We start from the raw sequence: 12,542 nt of genomic DNA on the forward strand, positions 1-12,542 counted from the left end.
TAGCTACTGTCAACAGTACCACTACCATGAGTTTACAGTGACCGTACTCGAGAGCGACGGCGTAAATCGCTATCGAGTACGGTCACTGTAAACTCATGGTAGTGGTACAGTACCGATATCTGCAGGGCTACTACGAAACTCGAAACTCGAAGTTCGTGTCGTGCGGTCCCTCTGACACTTATACTATTTAATACAAGAGCGAGAGGGACAGTTAGATACGAGGGGTGAATATTTCAGAGAGCCAAAATTTATGTCTCGCTATAATACTCATCAATACTAAAGAATTTCCAAGTCAAACTTTTTTATTCCATTACCTTAATAAATGATAAAGATGCTATAGTAGCCATTTTGAGCTTTAAATCATACAAAATAAAGATATTCAAATATTACTATAAAAATCGGCAATATTTAGCGTGTCGCCTGGGCATAGTTTCCAACATTTCGTAACATAAACAATTCATGTATTGAATGTGAAACATTGTGTGAATAAATATTAAACTGAGATAAATAAAGAACGTTTTTCATTACAATAAGGTTAGAAAACATTATTAAAAATTACTCTAAAATTTAATCAAACAATGTTCAAAAAATAAGCGTCATTATCGGCAACCATGTTGAATGTACATTTTGTACATATAACGAAACGCGACTGAAGAGCCAAATAACGTTTAAGCGAAGCTTCACCCCGCGCCTCAGTCGGCCGACACGCTTTGAAGGTAGTGGACGTCGCGTGATTTGAGCAGTAAGTATTTCCTTTTGAATCTCCAAAATTTGTCATAACAGTCGTCATTCTTATTTTTGACTGTATCTTAATAATTTCTTCTGAATGCAGTGTTTTTATGTAACAAAGTTGAGGTATGCGTAAAATTAATACTGCATAGTGCACTCTTTCCCGACGAATATACCTAATTATTTTGTAAATGGTGAACTTTCTAGAATTCGTCATTATTGGCAACATCATTTTCAGCAACGTCGCATGAGACGACAATGACACGTGTTGCTAACAATGATATTCTCTTGAGTGAGCAATGACGGTTGTTACCGATAATGATTTTAGTATTCGACTTATTAGTTAGATGTATCGTGATTTTGCTGGTTTCCGTTAATTTCGGCATAAAGCTTAGTACAATAACATATTTTTTGGCAAATTCGGAAAGATACACTTTTTCTTTTATTTTTCAACAAATTTATAATGAATGTATGGTTATTATAAAAGGTGTGTAGGTATAACTACTCTGAGGCCGGCCACGGCAAGGGTGCCCCAGATGGTGTTGGAGCTACATTGAAAAGAACAGCGGATCAAATGGTTCTCTACGGTGAAGAAAGAAAGAAAGAAAATACATTTATTCACAACACAAGACACAACAATAGTATTAAGTACAAATAGACAACACGTAGGAAAGTATGTGTCATTGCGGTTGTGAATCGGACACTGGCTCAGCATAATGCTGAAGCGTTTAGTACATTGTGTCTTAAGGGCGGTAAACAAGAAATTACGAACGAGAGTCTATTAGAAGCCCGAAGTCGAAGACTGAGGTCTTTAATGAGTCGATGTTCGTAATTCTAGTACCGCCCGTGCGACATCACATGTTTTTCATCACATTTGCGAGTAAAATTGTGTATTTGTAAAAGAAAAACTAATATTTTTTCAAAAATTGCCGATACCGCGAACTACGCTCTTGGCAGCGCCAGCCTCCGCGTCGCCCTACCCCAGCCTGACCATGCGCGCGCCGCGCTCCTGCACGCCGTGCAGTATCACACTCATTTACCGACCACGGGTTTCATGACAAGCACATTAAGGTCGAGGGTTTTATTTGGGGGGTTGCAACCAAGGTAGCCTGCATGTTACGACACTGTTTACGAGCAAGTGTGATGAAAAATAATAAACACCCCAGCGCAAGATGTGGGTACATTCGATCAATTCTATAATCTGATTAAAGGACGCGTCGAAAACGAACAGCTCAATATTACCTACTGTTAAAAAAATAGAAGCTGAATAGGGGCTGAAGACAGTGTTGTGGCGCGCCATGGAAGAGGCCTATGTCCAGCAGTGGACTGCTGTAGGCTGATGATGATGAATAATTTTATGAATAATAATAATAAATAATTTTGTGACTTAAAACGTGTTTAGTATATTTATGGTCTCTCTAAGGCTGTTATTTATTTTGAAAAATGTTTATGTATAGCGTAAGTGGAGCGTTTTTTGTTTCATATAACTGTTATCGTCAAAATATCCAATCAAGAGACCAAAGAATCAATAAGTACATTAAGAGGATTTAAATTTATTTTTATATTAAAGTATTTTTATAATATTGCGTTTTATTTTCCTTGTCCATATCATGACAAAAAAAATTATATCAACGACTACAAAAAACCATGAAAATAATTTTCTACCAGTCTGAAGTCGGTGCCTCAGCTGCTCGACACCTTTTACGAAAGATTGGTCTTTCTGATGCAGAGACGTTCATTATTGAGGAGTCCTGGTGCTGCACCACCCGTTTCATTTTACCATATTCATTACGACGAGCATAAATTGCTTAGCAACTGTGTTAAAGTAATTGAAATTCAACCCTTGAAGTACTTGTTATTGAGTAGTAGCTCTGTTGGTCATATGTGGTCTTCATCATCAGTTCCACTTCACCAAATTATGATTTTCAAGAGCAAATGCACGAGTTACTGCTAAATATATCCAAATTACCATAGGTGTCCCTACAATATTTGAAGAGTTCCCCCGATTTTCTTATGGGACCTAATTGAAGGCATTCCTAGACGAACGAAAAACAAAATTTCAAATCGGTTCATAAATGACGGAGTTCTGAGGTAACAAACAAAAAAAATACAACCGAATAGATAACCTCCTCCTTTTTTTGGAGTCTGTTAAAAATAATACCTAAAATAGTATTTAAGTCACATGTAAATTCATCTCCATATTATATATAATACTTGCAAGTCATTGTCGGCAACATTGCGTCATTATTTCTTACAATAACGTCATTATTCTCACAATATGTCATTATCAGCAACACCATTTTTTAATGATTTTAAAAAATAGCCAAAATTAATGGACTGTTTGGGGTGCCTTCATTACAACATACTATATATTTGATATATCTGTATATCTGGCCTTAAATAGAAGCTCTGCCGCGAGGTTTAGAAAATCTTAATTATTTTTGTCAAGAATATTGTTTTGAGGAGATCCGCCCACGAACTTCGAAGTTTCGAGTTTCGTAGTAGCCCTGCTGACGTGACACACAAAGCGTGCTTAAATATCTGATACGACTGTATTTCTAGGGCCGGTAGGACGTGTCCGATATTTTTGCACGGCCGCTGTGCCATATTAATGCAGTTGACTGTACACTGCGTTAATATCTACGCCTTATGAAACAGCAAATCAGATTTCATTGATTGTTTGGTCTGGCTTCGAATTCGCGATACTGTTTTAGCAACCCGATGCTCTTGTGTACACTGGCGTTCTGCGAACTCGCGGAATTCGATGATAAAACGTACTCGTTAGTTCTGATGGCTACTTGTTATTCGGAATTAGAGTGTTTATGAATGCTTGATTATGCTGAATACAATGTTTTATTTACAAGTTAGCGTTACGCGATAAATATAGTCTAGTACCTGGGCGACCGAGCTTTGTTCTTGCTAAAACTCGTTAAGAAACCTTATATGCATTAGAATCCGGTTATAACGACGGCCAAGGGACCGGTGATCTTACGTCGTACTAACCGGACGCCGTACTAAACGAACAGATTTACTTTCATGGTGGCCGATATTAAAACCAAATATATGCTTATACTTACGTCGCTAAAAACGATTGGTTGTTAAGTGCGAATTCGTACTAAACGGCCTACACTATATATACAAGAATTGCTCGATTACATTATTTATTCGTTTTTTTATTAGTATTAGATTAGTTTTATTTCGATGGTTCTTCTTTTGGAAGAATACACAGGGCTAACAGCTTTGAAGATAAAAAAAAATTTATAGCTTTATAGCTATAATTTTTTTTTTATCTTCAAAGCTTGAAGTTTTTATAAACTTCATTTTCTGTGAATAGGAGATGTTTAGTTTTGACTTGCATTAATTTTTGTTTCTTTTGTGTTTTGCTTACTGGGTGATTCCACGGGCGTTTCAACTGCTGTCAGTCCCTAGATTATTTTAAGAATTGGAAGGCAGATTGTTTTTTAATTATGACGTAAATAAATGGCTTCTGTAGTTAGGCCAGGATCTATTTTATATAAAAAAACAATGCATATGAATAATTCTAAATAATTTCTGCACAATTCTAAATATAAATATATGGGAACTGACAGCGGTTGAGACACTCGTAGATTCACCCTACAATTTTTTACTGTTTTCTCAGAAAGGGTTTAAATTAAATGACGGTATTTATTTAGGTTCTTTTCAAGCGATGCGTGATGTGAAAGCAAATATGCAGGTAAAATTTTTAGGTTCTTTTTATGATTCCATACTTTCAAAAAGATTTATTGTGTGCTTTTATGTAAAACCGACTCGTGATTGACCCCTATCCGTGTAATTCACGGTTCCGTAATAGCTTATTCACTCTAGCCTCGAAAAGACGTAGGTTGTACAGTCACCAGCATTAATATCTGCCACAGCGGAGCGTGCAAAAATATCTGACACGTCCTTCCGGCCCTAGAAAAAGAGTCGTATCAGATATTTATGCACGCTTGTTGTGTCAGATATTGCTACTAGTGACTGTACGAGTAGCTTCTAGTAACACAGACGATGAGAGCGAATATCATTTCTTAGCAGTTTGCGTTAGGAAAGATAAAGCAAACCCCTTCGTGCAAGACAATGAAATACTAAAAAAGAGCTTAGAAAAGAACGCCCACATAAAAGGCCGGCAACGCACTTGTGACCCTTCTGGTGTTGCAGGTATCCATGGGCGACGGTAATCGCTTACCATCAGGCGATCCCTTTTGCTCGTTTTCCCCCTGTTTCATTAAAAAAAACTAACTACTGGTTCAGTATTCAGTAACAGTCTTTAACAGACAGGTGGTCGCAGAGAGGCAGGACAGTGCTGTTCATGGCAGGTTCAACATGCTGCACGCTGCTCCTGCGTCTAATAAATTATACCAATGCAGATATATATATACTAACATAGTTCTTAAGTTTCTATTGTTACTAACATGCTATGGACCAAATTAGTTGTCTGAAAATAAAATCATTTTTTTTTATTTTATTTTTTATTTTTTTTAACTGAAATAGTTGCCAGAATGAGTTCTAGCAAAAATCTAACATACTAATAAGGCTTCTTTATGTAAGAAATTACAAATCTAGACACGCGGCAGCGTGTCAAGCTAAGTTCAAGCTAACAGAACTGGCGAGCAGCACCGTGTGTAATTTTATCCTCTTCTCCATAACATCTTACGGAATCATTGACTACCCTCAAACATACTAAGATAATATGCCACTCAAATCGTGCCACGGCTCACTGACATTGTCAGATGTCACCCTGGGTGGTCCGACACTTGACACCTGTCGTGACAGAGCCCTGACTGTGCGCGTGCGGACTGTCATGCGCAGAAGCGTATATGATGTCATAAAATTAATATTTAAAGAAAGCAAGAAAAAAAACATTTATTAGTGACAACATGCGAAAAATAAAATGAAAAACTGAAAGTGTGCGTGTCATGTCATTTAGCTATAGACATAGAAGGAAAACTTACCCGTCGTATTCTGGTGAGCAGGTCTAGGTTAGATTTTCATTGCTTTCTTTTGTATTTTTTTGCAAGAACCGACAGGCAATTTTGTATGTTAAGTATATATGTAGAATCGATGTGGAACTGGCAAATAAATCATTAAGAAAAATTGAATCTTCACTTGTTTATACGGACGCTACTACTCCATTGAAAAGGGGTCATGCTAAAGTTTTTAACCTATTAAGTACTGGCCAAGTACCAATTAAAACCGACCGGGATATGAGCTGTCGGTAGGCCTCCAACAAGATGAAGCGACGACCTGGTTAAGATCGCGGGGTCGCGGTGGATCCGAAAAGCACGAGACCGGTCTCAGTGGAGAGCATTGGGGGAGGCCTATGTCCAGCAGTATACGTCTTTCGGCTGACATGATGATGATTAGGTAGGTACTTTCAAAATAGGTACGTAAATATACTTTTTAATAATGTGTAATAACAGCAGAATTTTGACATTTACTCATTTATTCATTCTCCTTTTGTGCAATCAGTTCCTTTTTGGCTGTGTGTATAATCCATTCACTTCAACTCTCGTGGCACTCTCTATACGTTACAAAGAAACGATACGGTAAAATGACGGATGACGACAAAGCTTTAGTACCGTCAATCTAATTTAACGTTTTACAAACGATTTGTTATGTGTGTGCATAACAGGTTATTCCGTGTCGTTAGACTTAAAACATTGATTCAAAGAGATTGACATTGACAGGGACGTTGATTGGCATTAAGGTTGCCACAAACAAGAAAGACAAAGTGAAGACATCTAAGTAAGCGATGTCTTTTATCTTTAGTGTGAAGTTAAAGGATAAGTGAATATTATAACAATTTAACGTGCTTTGTATTCGTAGCAATAACTAATAATTTTAACCTGGTTACCTTATTGAAATAACAGTTAATGCTCACGCAAGTGTTTCTGAAATCCATTTTTAAATGAAAGAACCGAAATAAGTTGTGTTTAATTCAAGAACACTTTCACTGTAGAATAGACTTTTTTTTCATTACCTAATTTTTTTCAGTTGAATTTGTTTATGACTTAATTCTTTCATGTTTTTAATATTTTTTTGCAATTGTCCTAATTATACCAAGATAAGTATTGAACAAAAATAGATCCGTAATCTGTATTTTAAGCTACAAAATAAAATTGTGAACACCATCTGACAATACCATTTAAGTATTATTTTGAACTAAATAAAATGTTAATGACAGCACCCGACTTGATATTATTATTACCGACATTGAGCGTAAGCACTTTTGTGTACGACTGTGCCAATGCACAAGGGATGACAAGGACTTTATCTATGTGGTTTATCAACAACGTAATTGATGAAAATGATAAAGGCTGTCGATCCAGTACACAATATCGACTTTTTAACAATGAAATTAAATAGCTGTTACTATAAGTACTAAACTATTAGGTTACCTTTCTATTGAGTTCACCTTCTGCTTTGGTATCTTCCATTTTTAACCCCCGACGCAAAAAGAGGGGTGTTATGAGTTTGACCGCTAATGTGTGTCTGTCTGTGGCGATGGTTCTTAGACATGTTTCATCAAAATCAGTTTAGCCATTTTTGAGATATTGAACTTTGAAGTGACAATGTCGGGGGTTTTCCAACTTTTTGTTGGTCCTCAGTTCATCAGATGTTTTTTAAAGATGTTCCTTCATTTTAGAATTCATTTTGGGCCCATAACCTATAAAAGGGCAGGGAAACTACGTGTTCCCTCAAAGGGCCCACAATTCACCTGTGATACCCCTCGTGTTGCGGATGTCCATGAGCGGCGTTGATTATTTTCCATCAAGTGATCGCATGATCGTTTGACCCTCCTACATTTTTTTTATTCGACTGGATGGCAAACGAGCAAGTGGGTCTCCTGATGGTAAGAGACCACCACCGCCCATAAACATCTGTAACACCAGGGGTATTGCAGATGCGTTGCCAACCTAGAGGCATAAGATGGGATACCTCAAGTGCCAGTAATTTCAGCGGACATATATAAAAAAAAACTGCAATTCTAATGCGTGTTGAGTTAACCTCTCGACGCGACTTGACTCCGACATGGAGTAGCCACGTGCGGTCAGTTTGAGTTATTCGATTATGATATGATTAATCTAATGAATGCGATGACGTGTGTTTGATAACATCAGGTCAGCGATCAGCTTACTATGTGTCGATTAGTTTTTGTGGTGTCATTGTTTTCTAATACTTGAGGCGGCATTTCATATTTCAACAACATTGCTGCGTTTGTACTAATGTGTGTACAAACATAACGAAGGTACCTATACTATAATTTTTGGTCATGTATTCCGACCTAAAGAGTCAGCCAATTGAATTACTGGCACAGGAGGTTTGATTTTCTGTTTTGGGGGTGTCCATTTTTACCAACGGACATACAGGCGAGGGGAGAGTCTTCAGTTTAATATAGTTAGTATTCCAGTGGCTTGCACGGAGCGGTTCGCTTCACCTTTCTAATACGAACTGCTAAGGAATGGAATTCGCTCCCATCGACTGTATTGCCCATACTGACCAATCTAAATGTGCCTCCGTATACTCAAGCAAAATTACAGCTTTCTAGCACTGGCAGTCTCTAAGCCGCGGACGGATGGATGGACAAGCATGGCAAGGCAAACCTAAAAGGATTCATTGTAGGACTACGAGCAGATGAAAGAAATGACGCAGCATTAGCCAATCAGTTAAAGAACCCTAATCAGTAAAAGAACAATAATGATTACGTTGTGCTCAGCGACATAATCTAAAGTGCACTAAGTGCACTTGCTTATGCAAGACAAGAACGCCCGTAACCTAAGTGGCAACATAAGTGTTAGGAAGCTTCCATAAAAATGAAGCTGATTGATAATGTACAATACGCAAAATGTACACTACACGCATAATGTGCAAACAGTCAAAATGTACATACACAAAATCAATGACAATGAAATGACAAACGTAAAGTACACGAAATGTACAGTACGCAAAATCTTCTTACGCTGAAAGCACATAACGCAAAATGTGTAAAATGAAAAATACAAATTTCACGAATTGTCCAATGCAAAATGCAGAATCCGCAAAATGTGACAAAAGCAAAATGCTCAATCGCCAAACGTACAAAATGTAAAATGAACAAGTACTAGTAAGTTTGACATGTGTATCTATGGGTCTGTCTGTGGATCGTAGCTCCCAATGACATGACACCTCAGATGACACACATAGAGGCAAAGTGTTGCCAATCAAATAACTACGAGGTTCAACTTTCGTTTGCCAGACACTACAAAGTATCATAATCATAATTATTATTTATTGTTTTATACGTGTACAAGGTCTTACCAATAAAATCATGTCCCAGTATAAACCCTGTTAGGGCACAACAATTATTCTTAAATTAACTTATTATTAATATTCTATTAAATTAAATTTAATTTATAAGCTAATTCTTTATAAGCTACTGTCAAAATACTCTCTTATAGTATAAAAACTCTGTACATTTTGCGCATTGTTATTTTTCCGTAATGTACAATTTGCGAGTTGATCATTCTAACTTTGCACATTTTGCCACTATCAAGTGGAGTACGAGTATATTTTGCATATATAATTATCATCATCATCACATTTATCATGATGTATATTTTGCGTATGTACATTTTGACTGTTTTCACATAGTGCGTGTAGTGTACATTTTGCGTATTGTACATTATCAGCTGAAGCGAAATGAAGTGGTGAAGCAACTAATCGCATCAGTTGAAACCTACGTCAGGGTTGGATTCATTTCCCAACTGTCTCATAATATTTAGATAAACTTTTTTTTTCAAAAATGTACGTGTTTCAGGATTAATATAAAATAAACCTAACCTCACCTATAGGGTTTTACAATGTCCGAATATCTTTTGTACCTATGTGTGTATCATATGTTCTGTGAATAAACATTCATTTCTTTACAATAAATTTCATGGACTTACCCAGCAGCAGTATGGGTAAATCTATCAGCAGGTGCCACCAGAAACTGTGTCGGGCCTGCATGACCGCGGGCGCGGGCGGCGGGTCCGGTAGGGTCTGTAACAAAGAAGAAGGATTTAAGAAAACTTTCAAATTCCTCATCATCACCGACAAGCTAAAGACGGAAAAAGTTAGAAGAAAATCGTTTAGAGATAAAAAATGTAATCTGCCACATCTAATCTCAATCGAGACAATTACAACGATCTATTCGTAAGTTACAATTTGGTTACCGCTGGTATTTTTTCACTTGAATTGTACATCGCACAAAAGAACAAAACGCCGCAGTTATTCAAAAGTTATGTATTACTATGTTCACACCACTAACAATAGACCTTTTCAAGTTAGCAATGAGGTTTATATAAGTTGGAGTTTTTTTGTCAGCTGTACTGTACTAGCAAGCTATTCGACACAGAACACTGCATTGTCTAACGCACTGACGTTCACTTCGCAATCGCATTCAAAATCTCTTTCTACCCTCAAATTAAGGTGATTTTCCCACCGCCGAGACGAGACGAGACGAGAGGAGGCGAGACGAGACGAGAATTGAGTATGGCGGCTCTCGCGGCGGCCCGCGGCGGCTCGCGGCTGGCGCGCGAGAATGCAAAAAAAAAATCAGTTCTCGTCTCGCCTCGTCTCGTCTCGCCTCGCCGGTGGAAAATCACCATTTTACCGTGTGAGAGAAAGAAGTGGTAAAAACGATTGTGATTTCAAGTGCGTTAGAAATAAGGCCTCAGGTTATTGTTCTAATGTTTCACTGCTGGTAGACGAGTCGTCTTCATTTTGACGTCTGACATCTTGGGGGTAGCCTAGTCATCATCATCTGGGTACAGGCTTCCTCTCAGATTGAGAGGGCTTGGGCCGTAGTTACCACGCGGGCCCACTGCGCATTGGGAACTTCACACACACAATGGCTTCACAGGTGTGTGCAGGTTTCCTCCGATGTTTTCCTTCACCGTAAAGCTCGTGGTAAATTTTAAATAAAACTCGCACATGAATTTCGAAAAACTCAGAGGTGCGAGCCAGGGTTTGAACCCACGAACCTCTGCTTGAGAAGCCATTATGTCAAACCACTCCGCCACCACGGCAATATTTAGATTTTTTTATTGAATTTTGCTCAGAATTTTAAGAACTCAACTTTACAGAAAACAGAGAATATTACAGGGTGACATCGCATTGTTTGACAGGGGAATTCACTGAAACATTGTGACCGTTCTACGATAGTTCAGGAATGAAATAGTCCAATAGTACCGGATGATATTTTACTCAAACTATACATAAATGAAACAAACGAATACGAGTATTTGAATGTTTTAGTTACCAGAAATCGTTTAGAACATTTTGTCACGGCTCCGAAACAACCAATAGTTGCCTGGAAGCGACGCCAAATGACCGCCTAAAAGGTCGTAAAATTGCACAGCAGGAAATGTCTGCAGTAATTTAGTTAACTGTAGTCTAGTTTAGCTGCCTGTTACTAAACGAGTGCATTTTAAGATGGTTTTTACTCACAGAAGTGTCAGTAAGATGAATAGGGATTGCTTTTTACTATATTTTTGTATAGAAAAGTCAATTATTAGAATCCAATTTTGATATTTTTTCATATAAATCACTACTGTTTTTCTAAATTAATTACTGAAAATATTTTGGTTAATGACGTCATAGTTTTAATCTAGTTCTACCTCACCAATGCCCATTTTGTTTTGTAAATTTGATCTGTATAAGTATATTAATTTGAATTTGACTTTGAATGACTGCGATAAAAGAGTTATAAGTAGGTACTTAGTACATGTACATGTACCTACTTGGCTTGGCAAGTCGCCCTAACACTACTTGAACAAAATACTCGCGAAAAACAATACCTCTCCTTGCAGTCGAGTAAAAAGGGCCACGGATCGAAACATGTCGCGCAAAACGCTATTTTACATACGAGAGTGCTTTCCACGTGCCGTCATTATACCTTCTTAAATGACTAGATAGTTCCGTGCTAAAAATAGATTGGCGTAATCGTGTCTCATCCGTTACTTTCGTTGAGTTTCGCGTCGCTTCGCTATTAACATTGGTATGCGCAGGCGCTTAACACCGTTATTTGTCTAGCAATTACAATGAATGCAATGGGCCGTAGGTTCGCGCAGGTATTACAATAATGTGCTCGAGAATAAGGAATATGCATAGAATGTAAATATATCTTTATGTCACATATAGGGTTGTGTGGCTAAACCCAAAAGTTCTCCAGCTTATTATCCAGGGAAAGATTGCCGGAAAGAGAAGCGTGGGCAGGAGAAGACACAAGTGGTTGAAGAATTTGCGAGACTGGTTCAACTGCAGTACCACTTCCTTGTTTAGAGCAGCGGTCTCCAAAATCAGAATCGCCATGATGTTGTCCAACCTCCGATAGGAGAGAAATGGGAAGAAGAAGAAGATTAAACCCAATTTCCCCAGGTCAAATTTAGTGCGTAAATTGTAGGTAAACTAGAAGTTATTTCATATCCCACATTTAACTCAACGCCATACGCCAAAGTTCTGCAATTATTCGCAAAGTCGTATCGTATATGTCACTTGGCATAAATATTTATCAGAGAGCGAATCCGCTTGGCTGCGTTATGGGGATGGTCGGTGAATCGATAATGGGTCATTACCATCACGTTTTGCCGGCAAATGCTGGCAAATTCATGGACAATCGATTTATTGTGGGCATTATGCATTTTGTACTTGATGTGATGACTCAATATCAAGCATAAATAACTTTTACCTAAATGGGTTTCAGAACTTCTCATTTTTTTAATAAGATAGAGTGTAAAGGTGTATAAATTACTGAACCTGATAGTACGACTTTG

The 12,542-nt window shown here is 37.8% G+C and overlaps 1 protein-coding gene across 2 annotated transcripts in view; it reads right to left on the minus strand.

Annotated features, from left to right (window-relative positions):
- The window catches only part of LOC141435292 (phospholipid phosphatase 3-like), a 204,076-nt gene that overhangs the window by 142,309 nt on the left and 49,225 nt on the right, over positions 1–12,542 (minus strand). For both annotated transcript variants that reach the window (XM_074097992.1, XM_074097993.1), the window contains exon 2: positions 9,675–9,768. In XM_074097992.1, coding sequence (XP_073954093.1) covers positions 9,675–9,768 — 94 coding nt within the window. The remainder of the gene's footprint in view (positions 1–9,674; positions 9,769–12,542) is intronic.

This window comes from Choristoneura fumiferana, chromosome 14 (assembly GCF_025370935.1).
Source record: "Choristoneura fumiferana chromosome 14, NRCan_CFum_1, whole genome shotgun sequence".
Taxonomy (NCBI): Eukaryota; Metazoa; Arthropoda; class Insecta; order Lepidoptera; family Tortricidae; genus Choristoneura; species Choristoneura fumiferana.